This window comes from Zingiber officinale, chromosome 2B (genome assembly GCF_018446385.1).
Source record: "Zingiber officinale cultivar Zhangliang chromosome 2B, Zo_v1.1, whole genome shotgun sequence".
Taxonomy (NCBI): Eukaryota; Viridiplantae; Streptophyta; class Magnoliopsida; order Zingiberales; family Zingiberaceae; genus Zingiber; species Zingiber officinale.
This window is the reverse complement of record NC_055989.1, coordinates 79,423,179-79,440,712: the sequence shown is the minus strand read 5'-3', so window position 1 is coordinate 79,440,712 and position 17,534 is coordinate 79,423,179. Positions and strand designations below refer to the sequence as shown.

General features: G+C 39.6%; 5 protein-coding genes and 1 pseudogene across 8 annotated transcripts; 2 read left to right on the top strand and 4 right to left on the bottom strand.

Annotated features, from left to right (window-relative positions):
• Positions 1–579: 579 nt before the first annotated feature.
• LOC122045987 (ferredoxin-thioredoxin reductase, variable chain-like) lies at positions 580–1,963 on the bottom strand. Of its 2 annotated transcripts, none has more exons than XM_042606450.1 (2): positions 1,341–1,963; positions 580–1,267 (listed from the first exon to the last, which is right to left on the bottom strand). In XM_042606450.1, exon 1 carries the CDS (start codon positions 1,961–1,963, stop codon positions 1,517–1,519), a length of 447 nt encoding a protein of 148 aa, XP_042462384.1. In that variant the 3' UTR covers positions 580–1,267; positions 1,341–1,516. The 2 variants fall into 2 exon arrangements, with proteins under 2 accessions (XP_042462384.1, XP_042462385.1); XM_042606451.1 differs by having other exon boundaries at positions 1,345–1,963.
• Positions 1,924–3,254, top strand: LOC122045986. Its single transcript, XM_042606449.1, has 4 exons — positions 1,924–2,062; positions 2,211–2,512; positions 2,599–2,807; positions 2,889–3,254. Exons 2-4 carry the CDS (start codon positions 2,423–2,425, stop codon positions 3,151–3,153), a joined length of 564 nt encoding a protein of 187 aa, XP_042462383.1. The 5' UTR covers positions 1,924–2,062; positions 2,211–2,422; the 3' UTR covers positions 3,154–3,254.
• Positions 3,255–3,330: 76 nt separating this feature from the next.
• Positions 3,331–4,628, bottom strand: LOC122045984 (dof zinc finger protein DOF1.4-like). Its single transcript, XM_042606445.1, has 2 exons — positions 4,234–4,628; positions 3,331–4,159 (listed from the first exon to the last, which is right to left on the bottom strand). The coding sequence occupies exons 1-2, from the start codon at positions 4,288–4,290 to the stop codon at positions 3,554–3,556; spliced, it is 663 nt and encodes a 220-aa protein (XP_042462379.1). The 5' UTR covers positions 4,291–4,628; the 3' UTR covers positions 3,331–3,553.
• A 170-nt stretch (positions 4,629–4,798) lies between these two features.
• Positions 4,799–8,692, bottom strand: LOC122045985 (pre-rRNA-processing protein TSR2-like). Of its 3 annotated transcripts, none has more exons than XM_042606447.1 (5): positions 8,618–8,692; positions 7,654–7,903; positions 7,213–7,304; positions 6,812–6,925; positions 4,799–5,191 (listed from the first exon to the last, which is right to left on the bottom strand). In XM_042606447.1, the coding sequence occupies exons 2-5, from the start codon at positions 7,868–7,870 to the stop codon at positions 5,015–5,017; spliced, it is 600 nt and encodes a 199-aa protein (XP_042462381.1). In that variant the 5' UTR covers positions 7,871–7,903; positions 8,618–8,692; the 3' UTR covers positions 4,799–5,014. The 3 variants fall into 3 exon arrangements, with proteins under 3 accessions (XP_042462381.1, XP_042462382.1, XP_042462380.1); XM_042606448.1 differs by having other exon boundaries at positions 7,654–7,899; positions 8,618–8,680; XM_042606446.1 differs by lacking the exon at positions 8,618–8,692 and adding an exon at positions 8,417–8,611.
• A 251-nt stretch (positions 8,693–8,943) lies between these two features.
• On the top strand, positions 8,944–11,536 carry LOC122045982 (annotated as a pseudogene).
• A 61-nt stretch (positions 11,537–11,597) lies between these two features.
• Positions 11,598–16,296, bottom strand: LOC122045983 (microtubule-associated protein RP/EB family member 1C-like). Its single transcript, XM_042606444.1, has 6 exons — positions 16,042–16,296; positions 15,771–15,926; positions 15,096–15,202; positions 14,387–14,600; positions 14,190–14,303; positions 11,598–12,084 (listed from the first exon to the last, which is right to left on the bottom strand). The coding sequence occupies exons 1-6, from the start codon at positions 16,147–16,149 to the stop codon at positions 11,806–11,808; spliced, it is 978 nt and encodes a 325-aa protein (XP_042462378.1). The 5' UTR covers positions 16,150–16,296; the 3' UTR covers positions 11,598–11,805.
• Positions 16,297–17,534: the final 1,238 nt, after the last annotated feature.

Below are 17,534 nucleotides of genomic sequence, written 5' to 3'. Positions count from 1 at the left end.
TATTTTAATATTAATATACATTATTTATGGATCTCTAATTATTCTTATTTTATATTAAATAAATATAATTTTAATTTTATTTACACATTTAAATGATTATTATTTAAAATAAATAATAATATTATTTTAAAATATATTTATCATGTAAAATAATATTTTTTTTATTTTATGAGTATCATTTATTTAAAGCACGCGGCGAGTTTCTTTTTTTAGCACGTTGTACCAGAATGAGATTTTTTTATATATATAAAAAAAAAATTTGAACGCATTGAACTCGTTAAGGAAACTGATGGCCTGTGCCATATTAATTTGAACACCAATTGAGTGTTCTAAACAAATTCCAGCTTAGTGTCCCAATGGCAAATAACTAGAGATTTAGTGTGAATAAAAACTAAAAAAACACGAACATTTATTTTATATTTTTTACTCAATCAACCGAAAAAGGAGAACCATTTTATACACAGAAAATGTGTTTTTTTTATTTATTTATACAAATAATAATTTGCATGATTATATAATGTCATCCACAAATAGTCACAATTAGTCCAAATGCATCCACAAATCAAAGAATTGATCCAATTTAATCTTCATAAATTTCGAAATAGTCGATCCTTTGTTGCGTCTGACTGAAAGATCTACAAATCAAAGGACTTTCATTGGATATTTCACAAAATAATATCACTTAAATCTCCTCGAAAGAAGACGATGCGATCCTTCCCATCATTGAAGCCATTAATGGAGGAGTACGAGTTTACGAAGGCCATTGATGAAGACAACACAAGCAGCAGCATCTGAGCAGAGCAGCCAAAGTCGCAACGCCGGTGAAGCACCCACAGTACACGCCCTCCTCCTGCTGCTGCATCGTCGCCGTGAAAACAGGGGAAGGCAGCAGGTACTGCTGATAGGAAGACACCGGCCGTGGCGTTGGCGGTGGCAGCAGCAGCGGCGGAGCTGAAGACTCCGCCAGAAGCCGCTGTGGCGGCGGCGGCGGCGGACGAGAAGCAGAGCAAGAGCAGCGACGTCGAGATGAGTTATCGGACTTGGTTCGCTTCTTGAGAAAGGACCAGAGCTTGAGCTTCTTCAGAGATCGCAGCATCAGGCCTAGTGAAGTGAAATCGCCGAAGGTTGAAGGTGCAGTAGATCGTATTAATTATCGGACGGCAGCAAGCAGAGCAGAGAGGAACGTTGCAGGTGACCGTTGCCCCCTTTATGGCTCATTCATTCACATGGATCGAGTCATGTTTTGTGGGTTCTGACCTGTGAATGACTGGAAAGTGGGACTCAATTGGAATCTGCTCATTAATAATTATGTGCTTCACTAGGAAGAGAATTCATCCAACCTACTCAATCACTTCACTTCATGGCATCCTCAAAGCCACCTAGATCTTTCTTCTATAAGATTCAGTATGATTGATGAACAACGATTTACAGACAGATGTTTCATAAAGCTAAAGGAAAGTATATATGTCGACTGGAAGCATCTCTCTTCTTGCTACAATCCGGAAATGTTGAATCTTTACAGGTACTCGAATTCTTCCTCCTTGAGATGAGAGACGACCTTCACAGGGCGAGGCTGCTCTGGGACAGCGATTTGGAACTCGACCTTGAAAGGGAGATTGGCGGAGATCCTTCTCCCTTTCCAGACCCCAACATACTGCTTGATTACTCCTTCCAAGCCGTTGAGATCCAGGTCGGGCGCCTTCTGCACGTGGTAAACCCTGAGGGGCGCCGTGACGCGAACCCTTTTCCCGATCTTAGCGGCCGCCCGCTGCTCTTCCTCTTCTATCTCCGACGAGGAGGAGAGGTCGGTGGAGAGGGCGACCCGGCACGGGAATCGCCGCGCGGTCCTATTGTTGAAAACGGGCACGGGGCGGGCGGGGGGAGAAAGAGAGGCGATGGGGGCGTAGGAGGGAGGGATGCAGAGGACGAGGGAGGGAGGGAGGGTTGTCGCCGGTGTCGCCATTGCTGGGGCTCCGATCTCGAATTTCGTCGAACAGGCTGCGGGCGGATGGATCGGGCGAGGGATGAGCTCCACAATTATTGGGCGACGAATTTAGAAAAGGTACAATCTAATCTGGTAGGAGATCTAACTAGCCATACACCTGTAAAATTATAATAAATTTTATATTGGCACAAATATCATAAAATTATTTGCAATTCTTACATATTTATTTTATATAATTAATTATACGCATGCGAAAAATCCTTAGATCTGCCCTCCGCCAGACCAAGCTCCAGTGTCGGTGGACAAGATTGCTTTAGAACGCCGTCAAATAACAACACACGCAACCACAGATCACTTCACTCCAACCGTCGCCGCTGCTCCGTCCACTTCACCACCAACCGCCGCTTCGTTCTCCTTCCTCCTTCTCATTTTTATCACCTCTCAAAGCAGAGGATATTGGATATCAATCAATTAAGCATGGCGTCCAAGGTCGTCGTCGTCCTCGTCTTTCTCTTCGACCTCATCGCCTTCGCCCTCGCCGTCGCCGCCGAGCAACGCCGAAGCAGCGTACTCTCCGCCGCACTCCTCCTTCCGGCACATATCGCAACATTTGTCTCGATTTTGACGAACTGTTCGTGGTTGATTGGTTGCAGGCGCGGGTGGTGTCGGACTCGGAGGACAACTACAACTACTGCGTCTACGACTCCGACATCGCCACCGGCTACGGCGTTGGCGCCCTCCTCTTCCTCCTCCTCAGCCACGCCATTCTCATGATCCTCACCAACTGTCTCTGCTTCGGCCGTCGCTCCCTCGCCCCCGGCGGCCCCCGCGCCTGCACCCTCCTCCTCTTCCTCCTCTCCACGTACATATATTTCGATTCCCAATCATCTAATCGCAGGAAATAATCTCGGATTTGGTGATCAATTCACTGTGATTAACGCAGGGTGACGTTCATAATAGCAGAGGCGTGCTTGTTGGCCGGATCGGTGCGGAACGCGCACCACACGCGCTACCGGAACATGTTCTTCGACGGTGACCTTTCCTGCGACACCGTGCGGAAGGGCGTCTTCGCCGCCGGCGCCGCCTTCGTCTTCTTCACAGCCCTCCTCACTGAACTCTACTACATCTTCTACTCCAAGGCCGTCGCCTCCGACGAGCTACCCTACGGCTCCGGCGCCGGCGCCGTCGGCATGAGCTCCTTCCATTAGAAGTCTTAAATTTTGTGTTTTTTCTTCTTCTGTGGAATTAATCAACGATATTAATCCTCTCTGTATTCGAATCGAACTACATTGAACCTTCTGTTTGTGTTTCTGTTTCTTCTTCAATTCTCACTTCTATAAAGGGCAAGAAAGAACAAATTGAACAATGGAAATCTACCATCTTGGTTTTTCTAGTAAAATATAACTGTAAATAGTTGGATTTTTTCTAATTTATTTATTTTGATCACGTTTGGAACAACACAAACACACACAAAGTCACGAGACGAGGAGTCACACTGTCAGATCGCAAGCTGCGAGCCAACGTCCATCACCATCATTCACACACACGCAACACAAACTGCTCTAATGGACAGAGATAATTTATAAAGCTCAAGGGAAAGGCATGCAGCTACGGACAACCGTCCACTTCGTCATCCCAACCACTCCAGTAGTCGGCGCCGGAATGATCCATGCCGCCACTAGTGCCCGTCGCCATCGCCGACACCTGCCCCGCTTGCCATCCCCCGTAGTAGCAGTTGCTGCATCCGCACGAGTTCATCACGAGATCAAACTCTGTAGTAATCTGCGGTGCCAAGTTGGCGGTGTAATCCGATGCAGCCAGTTGCAGCGTGGCGGGAGGCGGCGATTGAAGGAGAGCCTGCCGGGGGATGTCGGGAAAGAGAAACGGAATCGGCGCGCTGCTGGATGACGCGGCGGCAGCCGGCGGGGTTGGAGTAGGCTTGGGCACTCGCTTGTTGTTGTTCTTGCCGACGCGGGAGCCACCGACGGGCACGTTGCGGAGCGTTCCGCCCTGCGTCCAGTGGCGGCGGCAGGCCTTGCAGAGGTGGCGCGGCTGCGTGCGGCTGTAGTTGTTGTAGTAGCAGAACTTGGTGTTGGTGGAGTCGCAGCGAGGACACTTCAACGGCGGCCAGTGCGGCGGCGGAGGCGGCCTCTGCTGCTGCTGGTGGCTGTAGTTCCTCGCTTGGCTCGTGGGTTTCGGGATCTCCAGCAAATCCTTAACGAAGCAACAAATCGATTCAAGCGCAAATCAAGAACAGAAACTTAAATTAGCACACAAAATTACGGGACCTGAGAACAGAGGAGGGCGTCGACGTCGGGGGAGGCGAGCTTAGAGCTGAGCCCCATGCTGCTATACAATTAGCGATTGGGAAAGAGGATGCAGACGAGGCAGAATACGAGGAGTCTGTCGAGCCACACGCCGACGATCTGCTCCGTCAGAGGCGGTCTGCCTTCGCGGGCGGAGGCGGCAGTGGCGACAACTTCGCGTTGGCTCGCAGCAGCAGGACAATAAGCGGGCATGTCGGAGGCGAACGTAGAGCTCCGCACCACCACCCAAGACGCTGCTACTTCTCCCAATCTTCCGAGCTCAATTGCACCGACTGATCTTGCTAGATCAGGAGAAGTGATGGAGCGGCTCGGAAGAAAGGAGTGCGCTTTGCTTTGAAGTGGAAGAATGAATCAGAATGGCCGCCCTTTATAGTAACTTAGTTAGTTCAGTTACTTCGGCTGCAAGGCTTTTTTTTATTTTTCACTAATGGAGGCAATGAACGGCCTGATGCGACGTCGCGGATGTGGAAACACGTGGACGCCTTTGGATGGACAGATTTTTAATTTTGTATTTAATAGCCGCCGGTTGATCATTCGAATTCCCGTAAGCAAATGTGATTAAACCAAACAATTACAACTAGTCCAATTAAATACACAAGCACTTAATGGCATTCTGGCTAATTGCTAAGGTTCTCTCTTCTGAGAATAAGAACAGCAAAACGTGCAACAAAAATTGGGGTCCTGCCGACAGCATCTGATGCCTGGCCTCTGTTTGATAAATACATTCATTGTTGGCTGGCTCTTATCGACATTTCTTACCCTTATTTCGTTTGGAAGTAACTGTGGACCATCCATCCTCGTCGGGAACTTGTTCGGGTTTTGGTGATTCCGCGACCATTTCACTCACTTTGGGTTCATCGACAATCATTTCTGAGACCTCATCGTCTGAGCTCTCATCTTCGCTATCATGGTTACCTATCTGCAATATGAAAATCTATCTCCTCAAGATAAACACAATTAAACTAACATGTCGTTTATAAATTGTGAGTGACCACATGTGGAAACAGCCTGAAGTAATGACAAGAAAACAAATAAACTAGACAAAATTAAATTAGAGACAATCAAAATCAAACAAATTAGTCAACCTAATAATGTAAATAGAAGTCAAGGAATCTCATCATTATGAACGATCTAGCTACATATGAGACGTGTAGCATGAAGACTAAATTTCATCAAAAGACAGGTTAGTTCACCTTACATCAATAACAAATAATATTAATCCCAACCACTAGGGTCAGCCACATGAATCCTATATCACATTTAGTGATCTTTATACAATGTGATATCTATCAGTAGTAATATTCAGACGCTTCAGATTATGTTTACTAGAGTTTTTCTCTTATCTCCCTTTGCATGGTACCTTGAGCTCTACCTGATCCAACTTGTTAACATAATTTCTATTGATCATCATGGAACATGCCAACACCGTCTTTTAACATATTTGGCCTCAATTTTACCACCTATTGCCTGGTTCTAGTTTCAGTTGACTATACAAATTGGAAAATAATGGAAACAAACTTTCTTACACAGAGGATAGAATCTGAAAACATATTAAAAAAATTGATAATTTGTTCACAACTAAAACTTTTCTTACTGGAATACTACTAATCCCAACATTGAGGGGTTGCCTGATTCTTTCATTTAATACGTGATCAATGAGGATTCAAATGAGTATCTTATTATACTATCCTTTAATATTCTCATAACAAAAATATACTTACAGTACGATTGTTGCTACAAAAGCGTTTTTAACAGGGAAAAGCAACACCAAACATGACTAAAAGTGATATACAAAGAAATTTTTATGATGTAATGAAAAACAAAGCAACTTCTATGAATAAAATTCTAAACAAGAATTACTTAGAATCTTTATGGTTACTATATTTGGTAATTAAATTAAATTAAATTTCATCTCTCTTTTTTTTTTTTTTGAAATAAAACCAAGTTGCAAGACAACATAGCTATTTCATGCAATCACATATATGTCATCTGTTTGTTGATTCTTCCAAGTTCCAACACTCTCCAACATATGCATGATTAGAAGTAGAGCAGCATTTAACATATGCTGGGTCAAAAAACTCAACCAATAAATGGTTCGTAATAATTTCATAACATAAACCAGTAAAAGATAATCATGCAAGCACAGACAAAGAGGTAAATTCAAAAAACAAAAAATCTCAAACAGCAAAAAAAGAAAAGAAAGTTAACAATCATAAATATACTGTACTAATGCAGCAACTGAGCCTGTTATTGCTAAAATTTAAAATGATTTTAATAAATTAATCAATTAATAATTAATTTACAAGCCTTGGTGTAACAAGGCTTTGTTTAACCTACAATTTGGTATAGTGATACTCAAATCTTAAGTAAAATAGCAACATGAATGAGCAAGGATGCATCATAGACTATGTATTGAAACTATCTTCTTTTCAAATAAGCAATGAATGACTAGCCCGCCCATCTTTTCAAACAAATATGGCCTGGAAGAATACAACAATTTAAACAACTTAAAAAGGGTTTGTAATCCAAAAATGATAACCTGTTTGCTCTGAGCTACTGAGCTAATTACCGGTCCTGACCTCCTCAGCTTTTCAATTGATTCAAAATTTCCCTTGAGAAAGTCTTCATGCATGATCATCAATTCTTCAGCAACCTGTATACACGAATTTTGTTTATTGGACACTAAATGAACTTCAATGTGAAGTACCAGCTATTATGACTTCCTAAACAAATAAGTTTACTATGACATATCAACCTCAGATTTGTTAGGTTGACATATTTAAAATTGAAGACCAGCCCCCTTATAACATCCAAGATTCAAATGAATTTTGATTCTTTAAAGACAGTTCGAATTTGAGTAATTACTACTGAAGCATACACGCCTAAGATATTTTCTGAAAGTTGCTCCTTCTAATTCAAAATTATAGGGATATTGGATACCTCTTCGATGCTACCATCATCAATCTCTGTATTGAATAAACTCAACATATTCTCTTCGAGCATATTTTCCAAATCATCAATATAGAGTGAACCTAAAAAGAAGAAGAGTCAATTTATCATGTAAAACTGAGAGAATATATTTCACCAATCTATTACCATGCCAAAAAAAAAACTAAGCGTCCTCTTTGGCTCAGAGAAGCGAGTGAAAGAATTAAGAAAAGAAGAAATTGCAATAGTCAAAGAAAGAGAGAATTATTGAAAATTTATTCGGGGAGGAGAATTGAAAGAGTGAAACAAAGAGAACCGTAATTCTGAAAGTCTGACAAAAAGAAAGAATTTGAAACAACAAAGCACGGATTTGTAGCTAATAAGGTATTAATAAAGATATTACATTTTGCAAACTGGGAATGAGATGATAGCTGATTTACAGACGAAAATAACCTTTAGACTGGGAGAACCAGGTGAGGATAGTGGAGGTGAGCTCTTCAGACTTGTGTCGTGAATCTCGCCCACCCCATGCGTTTTCCACTGCCATCTGGAGCGCTGTCCAGCGAGAGAACACCAGTGATATTCCTTCACCAAAAAGAGACAATGATTGTGGAGAGAGAACCACATGAGTTTCCTCTTCGGACCGCCATCCACTCCCAACAGAGTCCATTAAAGAGACCAATTAGACCACTCTTTTCTCTGACTACAAAATTAATACAAATTTAGTTTTTTTTATATATCAAAATGGATGAACATATGCTTGCAATAGGTTTCCTATTAGCACATCATGTAATCATATCAAAGGATGGCATGGCTATTGAAACATTTGACACTAATACAACAAAACATTAAAGATCAAATCAAAACATGAATAAGACATATTTGCTAGACAGGTTCAATGGAATGACACAAGTATATTGACCTAAACAATAAGTGGATCAATCTTTGAACAACTATATATACTAACTATCTGTGAAAGTTAAAAGAGAATAAAGCATTGAGTTCCAGAATAGTCCATAAAAACACACTACAATGGCATCGAAATCTTAATTCTAAGCACACTAAATTGGCCAAAAGATGGTCGTGCCAATGTAAAATCTCAAAACACATAAATGTATGAACTCAGCTTCCAATAATCTTTCCAAGCAATTGTAATCGTTCACAATGCAAAATAGATAAAGTTATAAAGTTTTATTATAAAAAGTTAAAGATGTACACAGCGAAAAATTTAGAGGCGGAAGGAGAAGATCGACGAAGGAAGGTAAGCGCCGAGACAATGAAGAAAATGGGGAGGTGGAGAGGCGAAGGGATGTGGAGCGGAATCGACGAGTTGAGGAGGAGATCGGCTGAACTCGTCGGCGAGAGGTCGAGGAGGAGATCGGCGGAAATCGTTGGCGAGAGGTCGAGGAGTCGATACCTGCAAATTTGCAGCGGCGTGCGTCGTTCTCTAGGGTTGGAAGAGAGGTTCGGGTTAAACTTAAACGACTCCAATCATCAACTTTAACCCTTTCTTTGTAGGGAATTTTTATTTTACACTTTAATGGAGTTATTTACGAGATCAATTAAATAAATAATTTTTGAAAAAGAAATTAAGAGCTCGATTAAATAAGCTCAAACTTTAAAAAAAAAAAATAAATCAAACTCAACTTTAGTTAAATAATTATTTAATTATCTTATTAAATAATTTTGTAAGACACTTCTAAATATTTCTTTAAATTTTGGGGTTAAATAAAAATTGATGCAACCGCACACCGCAAGTACACTCGCATGCTCTTCTCTTACCAAAGCGGCGAATCCATCCATGGCCGATCGCTACTTCCCCAACGAGATGCCCGACTTCGTCGAAGAAGAACACGAGCAAGCTTCCATTTCGCAGTCCACTCTCCACGGCCTCCTCCGCCTTCCCTACCCCAAGTTAGCAGACAAATTCCTCGAAGCCGCGCTCGATCTCAAAGAGAAGGTAGGGTTCTTCCTTTCTTCGCTTTCTATCTGCTATTCCGGTCAATTAGATCTACTTCATAGTCGTTTTTCGATAGTGATCTGATGGAATTTGAGTTTTTCATGCTCGCGACAGGTCGTGAAGCGGACGTGGTTGCGTGCCAGGCGGCAAGTGAGGGATTTCACGCTCTACACCGGCGCCCTAGGAACGGCGCTGCTGCTCTTCAAGGCGTACCGGGTTACTAACAGCAAGAGCGACCTTGGTCTCTGCGGCGAGATCATTAGGGCTTGTGACGCTGCTTCTGCTGAATCAAGGTGAAACTCCAATCTTGTTACTTGCATCGCCAATTCAATGATGAGTGTTGAGGATGGATTGGGATCGAAGCAGGCATGTGACCTTCATATGTGGGCGGGCGGGAGTGTGCGCGCTCGGTGCTGTGGTTGCGAAGCATGTTGGAGACGATGTGCTGCTCCGCCATTATTTGAACTCGTTTAGGGAGGTAATGGAGCACTAGTGTTAATTTTCTGAAGATGTGCATTTAGACTGTTGTTTGAGAATAACTTCTTTGTAGAATAAATCAATTCAACTGAGCTTGATTACCATGTATGTTTGGCCACCAATAGCAGGTTGTGAATATAGGATGTTGAGTTGATTCTACCTATGTTCAATCGGTTTGAAGAATGAACAATCCCAAGAATTAGCGTTTCTTTTACCTGATTAATCTCTATTTAATCGATCATTGAAAGATCCATGCTTACTCTGAATCCTCTTTTCTATTGTAAACAAAATGATCTATGAATGCCCCCACAGGCGTAGCTGAGTTGGTACTCAAGTGAGGAGTTGCCAAAATAGGTTTCGGGTTCGAATCGTGGGCTTTACCCCATGCTAGGCCCCCTCACCTAGAAGGCTACTCGGCTGGCCGAATGCTTCCTGTGATTTACTCCCTTCCAATGTGCTTGGGGCGGTCTTCGAGAAGCCCCCGAGGTGAAGGTTGTCACCTTTGCCACAAAATGATCTATGAATTGATCCAAGATCCTTTTAGTTGGTCTCAAACGCTTACTTGAATATGGAATATTTGATAATACATTTTATTATCCATTTCTTTCTTTTGTCATTCTCTGTACTTATCCAATGATGCATCATCATGTGCAAGCACACTAGAAAATGCCTCTTCTATTGTTTCTGTTTTACCAAAGAGTGACGAGTTTAGTACTTCAATGAGTCTGTTGTTTCATGAATGCCACTGTTTTGCAGTATTTTTCTAAATCAGTAACACAATTCTCTTTGAAAGCAGATAAAGTTGCGTGATGTTCCTAATGAACTTCTGTATGGAAAAGTTGGCTATTTGTGGGCATGCTCTTTCCTGAACAAGCACATTGGTGAGAATACAATACCGTCAACAGACATGGTGAGCTTCTGCTATTGTGGTTTTGGTAATTGATCATCATGACTAAGAAAGGCCAAGCTACAGATGACAGTGTTTTGTACTTTGACACAGAGTGCTATAGCTAACGAAATCGTCTCCGATGGCAAAAGATTATCCAACAAAAGCAGTTGCCCGCTGATGTACGAGTGGCATGGGAAGAAATACTGGGGTGCAGCCCATGGGCTTGCGGGAATCATGCATGTCCTGATGGGCATGGATCTGAATCCAGAAGATAGGAAATGCATCAAAACCACGTTGAACTACATGATACAACACCGTTTCCAAAGTGGGAATTATCCCTCCAGCCAAGGATCTGAGTCTGATCGGTTGGTGCATTGGTGTCATGGTGCTCCAGGTGTCGCTGTTAGCCTGTTACCCTCACCAAAGCAGCTCAGGTGACTAATGTCTATGAACCCTTTCCTAAATGAACCATTGTCTTACTCAATTGCTACACTGCTTAGTTTCTCAGTAAACTTATTTGTCTAGGTTTTCCAAGACGAGCAGTTTTTGCAAGCTGCAGAAGAGGCGGCTGCCATCGTGTGGCGGAGAGGCCTGCTGAAGAGAGTTGGCATTTGCCATGGCATTAGTGGCAATGCTTATGTCTTCCTCTCATTGTATCGGCATACCAGGAGGGTCGAATACTTGTACCAGGCTAAAGCATTTGCTTGCTTTCTGCTGGACAAAGCTAACCAGTTGATTGAAGACGGGACAATGCACACTGGTGATCGGCCATATTCATTGTTCGAAGGGCAAGCAGGCATGGCATATCTCTTTTTTGACATGATCGAACCTTCTGAATCCAGGTTCCCAGCTTATGAGCTTTAAACTTTGGCATAGTAAACTAGAGGCTAAGGTGTACATATTGTATGACTGTTTAAAGCTGATTGCTCTCGTGAGAACCGGTTTAATCAACAGTTTTAAGTGTTGTGTACAGTTGAGATTTAGACGTTCAGAAATAGGAATCGAACTGCTTTCACAAAAAACTGACAGGAACATTACGTTAAATCTGAAAACATGATAACAACAACAATATAAGGCAAGTCAAAATTTATCCACATGTTGAACAAAAGAAGCAGCAAAGAGAAATCGACCAAGTTGTTCCACAAATTTACGCTTCGAATAACTTTGATACAGTTTCAAAACAGATATACTCAAGCTCAACAAGGGTAAACAAATTGCTAGATAGATTCATGAAAGCGAAGCAGGTACCGACCCAATACAACACTTGCTTGAAAACAGGTCAGTAGTTTGTCAGCGGTGAACCACAGTAGTGGACGTCCGAGATATCGGAGAGCCTCTGCTTAGGGGACAGCGTGGAGCTGGCCGCCATGTCGACCTCCAGAGTGTTGATGTCTTTTCTCTTTGGCTTTGGTCTCTCCTCCTCGGATGCCTCAAGGATGGGGCTGAGAATGTGGAGGGTTTCAGCTGGCTGGGGCTTCGTGATCATGGCTTGAGCTTCTGCCACAACTGATGGATTGTCATCGGCTGCGTAGAGTACCTTTTGGATGGCAGTTGCGATCTGCAGCACACCAATAAAGTTCATGAACTTTGGTTCGGCAGACAGAATCCATATATACATCAATGTAGAAACAAATCCATACGGTTTGATAAATAGAGAGCTAATAATAAGGATTTTCCACAATTCAAGATACGGATTAGGAAATTATATATAAATTATTTGTATATAATCTTCGCAACCGACCTGATTTTCAGAAAACCATATAAAAATGTGAATTTTCTCTCTTACGTACTGTTTGAGAGGTGAAAGAAAGAGAGAGGAGAGAAATAAAGAAGAAAAACTTGAAACCTGTTTAGGAAGAAATGAGCTATGGAAAGAACAAGGTAAAAAAGGTAAATTTAACCTTCCTTATCCATAAAATGAAAGAATTGTATTGAAATTTAACCTTCCTTACCCAACACAATGATTTGGGTTGTAAGGGAAGGTAAAGGAAATTTAAAAAAAATTATATTTTAATTTTATTCCTGTTTTATTATATTAATTTTAAAAATTATTGTTTTAGATATTCTTTGCATCGTGACTAAAACCGCTTGTACCGCCCGACTCGCACCGCTCGACCCTCGCACTCTGCGAATGCTGACTTTAACTTCGACTTCAACACCGACACCAACTAAAACAAATAATCTACAATTACTTGAATACGTAAGTCTTAATCAATAAATATATATAAGATAGGTTCTTAAACGCATAAGTTTTTAACAAAAATAAAGATAATTTTATAACTTTATATATTTTACCTTCATTACCCTCACTTTCATCCCAAACATAATAACACATATTACATTAATAAACCTTCCATCCCCCTTAAACAAAGAGAATATGAATACTTTAAAAAACCCTTTCCCTTCTGTTAATGAACTTTTACTCACCCCATTCAAATATAAGGTTATAATTATCTCCCACGCGTTAACAATCTTATCTCACTTAATGATGCAATTGTTTCTACAAGGAATACAATAAAATAATAAGAATAGAATAATTATTCTATTATTTGGTTAATATATTTTCAAAATAAAAAAACTTCACATACATTTTTTAAACTCTTTTTATTACCACACTATTTCTATCAGCCTAATTAACTTTCTCAATACAATCAAACCATCTCTAAATTAGCTTGTTAGACCAAACTAGCTCAATCAACTCGAATTACCATTTCATACCATCCAACCTAACTAAATCGGTCCAATTAGACCGACCAACTTAGTTGTACTTGTCCAAAACAATCAACACCACTTGACAAACTCAAATAGGCTAACCCAAGCTGTTCAGATCAATTGACCCATGTGAATTGTCCAAACTGACAAATGTATTGGCCTGACAAAATTGATCAACCTGCTGAAGATCATATGGTTCATACAGAATAATCAAACGACAAGCCCCTTGAACCAATTGAACTCAGCGACCCCCTATTAATTCAATTGTAGCAATCAAATGTATCAAGAAAAGTGAGGAATATCCATGAAAGAATTGTTCCTATAATAATTATTCCTTATAAATTTAGAATAATTATCTATTATTACTAGTAATAGGTATTCCAGAGTTATTTTAATTTCTAACAAAATTTATAAAAAAAGTTATTCCTATCCACCAAACAAGTAAATATATAGTAATGCAACGAACACATTAAAGTTACAAATTTTGTCATCATTGATTTCTGTTTAGTTTAAATAATCATCCGAGTTGGTTTTTTTTGTTAAAACTCAAGAAGATTTAAAAAATGAGATAAATCACAGGCAACAAAATAAAAGTCAAAGTTAGCCAAAATATTTTGGCAAAATAACTTGCAAGTTCATTAATATTAAAATAGTCGTGAACAAAAGATCCCAGTCAAACTACAACCATAGTGATTGTACTTTGTATGGTTGGAGGGTAAGTCAATGACATTGATAATTTTAGGAGGTATTTTATAGACAAAAGGCTAATTTTTGGAATGCCAATATTTTATCAATGATGAAAATATATTAAAAAATTGGTAAATACTTAGATTTTATAAGATATTTTGATAATAATAAAATTCTTGAAGACAGTTTTTGATAAGGATAAATCATGCAGGTAAATACAATTCCAATCAGTAGATTTTTTTATCAAAGCAGGATTGGACTTACCGGTAAATGCTCAATCTCAGGGTTTTGGCACAAGATTTCTATGTCCCTTAATTTTCCAAAGTAGAAATCCCTTTCTTTCTCCAAACTATCAACGAAGAGCTTCAGTTCAGTGATCTGCAAATTGCAAAATGTGCATTCTAGATTGATGTTTTCAAGCAATCTATTGTAAATCACGTCTGATCGTTCATCTGACTTACCTGTTCATCATAAGCTTGAGTGGCAGAATTTGTAGCAGGTTTTGTGGCTTTATGTGACGAATTAACAGCATGAATGTCACTTTTCTTTGCGCCATGTGAAGCTTGAGTTTTAGGGGCCGATGAGGAAGATCTTACAGTTGATTGCGAAGGTGCAGCCTTCTTGTTTGATTCTTTGCTGCCCTTGCACGCATCCCTTCTCTCCACCGCATTATAGCTAGCAAAAAAAAAAAAAAAAACATTTTCAGTAAAAGAACAATTCTACTTAGGTAGCATTCAGGGTTATATATCAAGTTCTAGAATATTTTTGATGAAAACTTGAGATTTCAATTGAACTAGTTAGAACAAGACCATTCCGAAACAGTTTTGTCACACCAAAAGGCAGCCCTGGATATTAGTCACTTTAAGAGAAGTTACATGTAAAAACTAAGTTGTTTGCACAAACCATGTAACTAGATCTGCTCCTATGATCTTTAAATCTAAATCAAGAAATGAAATACCATTAATTTTGATTGTGAATGATGCTTTTTCTTCAAAAATCCAAAGGGAGGAGCATGATTATGTAAGTTCTCTAACATGAAAATTTTGGGATAACAAAAGAACATAAATAAAATTTCTTCTTCGATATCTTAAGAAAATGGATAGAAAAAAGTTAGGGAAATTAATGACGGTCCAGGAAAAAAAAGCAGAAAATAAATGGCTGAGAAATTACTTGCTCATTATGCCACCATTGACAGAATCACAATATCTCTTCATCCACTGCATGAATTCCAAATTATCCAAGGGCCTTCCTTTAATGAGCTTGTTAACTTCGATGTGCTAACATTAAGAAAACATTTAATGTTACAAAATGCAAACTGAGAATGGGATGCTAGTTCAACATTGCTAAATATTATGAAGCTAGAATACAAAAGGTTTGGAAAATTAGAGACTCAGAGTTGCATGTGGCCAGACATATATGTCAATACAATACTGCATTCAAAGCCAAAATTCTCCTAAAACTTGTCAGACAGTAGAATTCAATACCTAACGCAATATAAGTTACATAAATATCAACAAAAATTCGTAACTACTGAAGGATGGAAATTCAGTTTTCAAAAAGGTGGACTTTGTTTGTCTAAATCATATTTCTGATTGCTTCAACAGTTCAGTGAGACCTCAGATTTGTATGATCATGAAAGGATGAATGCTCTTCGACCACTGTGACAATGCATATTCGCAAAGCTAGATTGTTGACAAGGCCGCCAAACTTATTTTACTACAGGTAAATATCTTGGTAGAAAACTAAATTTTGTTAGGGTTAAAAGGCGTAAAAAAAATACCTGCATCGGTCAACGAGAAAATAATTAAAGAATCAAACGATAATAAACAGAGGAGAAACGAAAACCTTAGTGATCTTGAGCTTGTTGAAGACATCCTGAAGGACCTTGTAGTTCTGGATCATCTCGTACTCGCTCTTCGCGTCAAAGTTCACCTTGTGCATCGGCACCATCCCCGAGTGCACGGCGTCCATCAGCTGGCACTGCACCGCCCCCGACGCTGCCTGAGGACACCCATCGACCACCAAGCCATCGGTTTTATAATCAGACCAGATCACACAGGATCGCACTCGGATCGATTGAAACAAAATACGAATGCATCGTGAGCAGACGACATACCTCTTCGACTTTGGAAAGGTTGAGATGAAGAGTGGAGTTAATCCAGGCCAGGATCTCGTTCCGCCCGACGAAGTAGGCCGCATCCATCATCCCAATGGTTGTCGCCATTCCGCCTACGTTCGGAGTCTAGGAGGCGAGGTCGGTGCTTCGATCGGCGGTCAGCAGAAACCTCCTTGTTAGGGCTTCCTCCCTGTGCAATAAATGGTGGAAAAAGGGAAGATGTGGAGAACGAAGAATGGGCGGGATTTCGGGAATTTGAAATGAGGGCCTTTTTTGGTAATTAACAAGGGCATCCTCTTACGGTGGAACCTTCCAAATCAAGGCCTCGACGTATAATCGAACGGCGGAGACGAGTCGCGCGATGGGTACTTACGTCATTTAACTAGTAATTTTGAACTAAAATGTAGGCATTTTGCAGAAACAATTTGGTAATCATATAATTATTAAATTATAGAGGGCTGCTCCCCCCCTTGCCAAAAGACGCATGTACTTCTCCACCTGTTTTTTTTGTTTTTTTTTTAATTTCATTTAATTCTCATTTTGTTTTAATTTTTTAATTAATTTTATTTAAAAATAACTCTCATACAATTATATTTTTAATTTTATTTAACTTTACTTTTTTAATTAATTTAATTTATTATTTTTTATCAATACTTTATTTTTCAATTTTATATAAATTTTATTTATTTTTATTTTTTAATTAATTTAATTTATTATTTTTTTCATGATACTTATATTTTTTCAATTGATTTTTTTAAATTTTAATTTTTTATTAATTTTTTTAATCAATTTCTTTATCAATTTTTTTTCAATTTTATTTTTTTCAATAATTTTTTTATATGTTTATAATCTTTTATTTATTTTTAGTTTATATTTAAAACTAAAAAAAATACTACCAATTAATAATGAACACATTCATAACTTAGGAACAAATATATTTTTTCTAAATGAAGAGTACATGTAATAATACAAAAAAAACATAAAAACATATAAAAATAGAAATCTTAATCAATATTGCCTCCAAATTCTGCTCCCGATGCATTTGGTGGTGGTGCACCTATTATTTCGTACCACAAATGAGCGCGTGTCCTGTAACGAGTGACCCATCCTTTAGCTTCATACGATGAATGTTGCCACCACCAAGTTGGAATGGGTGGTACAGGATAATGAGGATATAAGAAAACTTGTACGAAGTGATTGCCAATATGAGCAATAGCTATTTCTCGACGCTCTTGGTTTGGAACTGGAGGAGTTCTTAATGGCAAGTGAGTAAAACAACTCCCAATATTCTCACCAAATATATGAAGTACAAGATTGTACCTTTATGCGATGACAATTCCCAAAGGCATAGCGTCCATCCAATATATTTCTGGTGCCCACTGCTCGAAATAATTCAATGAGAATAATAGATTGGTTACCAAATTTGGATCTGGATAAAGTTGATCATATAGATCCTTATTTTGTTGAATCTCTTCTATAGGCTCAAATCGTAC

Bases quoted from the DNA above. Each gene is read 5' to 3' on its own strand.
- LOC122045987 (XM_042606450.1), bottom strand. From the start codon at position 1,963: ATGGCGACACCGGCGACAACCCTCCCTCCCTCCCTCGTCCTCTGCATC.
- LOC122045986 (XM_042606449.1), top strand. From the start codon at position 2,423: ATGGCGTCCAAGGTCGTCGTCGTCCTCGTCTTTCTCTTCGACCTCATC. The intron at 2,513-2,598 runs GTACTCTCCGCC...GATTGGTTGCAG, and splicing joins CCGAGCAACGCCGAAGCAGC to GCGCGGGTGGTGTCGGACTC. The intron at 2,808-2,888 runs GTACATATATTT...TGATTAACGCAG, and splicing joins CTCCTCTTCCTCCTCTCCAC to GGTGACGTTCATAATAGCAG.
- LOC122045984 (XM_042606445.1), bottom strand. From the start codon at position 4,290: ATGGGGCTCAGCTCTAAGCTCGCCTCCCCCGACGTCGACGCCCTCCTC. The intron at 4,160-4,233 runs GTCCCGTAATTT...TGCTTCGTTAAG, and splicing joins ACGCCCTCCTCTGTTCTCAG to GATTTGCTGGAGATCCCGAA.
- LOC122045985 (XM_042606447.1), bottom strand. From the start codon at position 7,870: ATGGACTCTGTTGGGAGTGGATGGCGGTCCGAAGAGGAAACTCATGTG. The intron at 6,926-7,212 runs GTATCCAATATC...TCGTGTATACAG, and splicing joins ATGATGGTAGCATCGAAGAG to GTTGCTGAAGAATTGATGAT. The intron at 5,192-6,811 runs GTTATCATTTTT...TTCATATTGCAG, and splicing joins CAGTAGCTCAGAGCAAACAG to ATAGGTAACCATGATAGCGA.
- LOC122045983 (XM_042606444.1), bottom strand. From the start codon at position 16,149: ATGGCGACAACCATTGGGATGATGGATGCGGCCTACTTCGTCGGGCGG. The intron at 14,601-15,095 runs GTAATTTCTCAG...TTTTTTTGCTAG, and splicing joins AATGGTGGCATAATGAGCAA to CTATAATGCGGTGGAGAGAA. The intron at 12,085-14,189 runs GTAAGTCCAATC...GGTGTGCTGCAG, and splicing joins CTGAGATTGAGCATTTACCG to ATCGCAACTGCCATCCAAAA.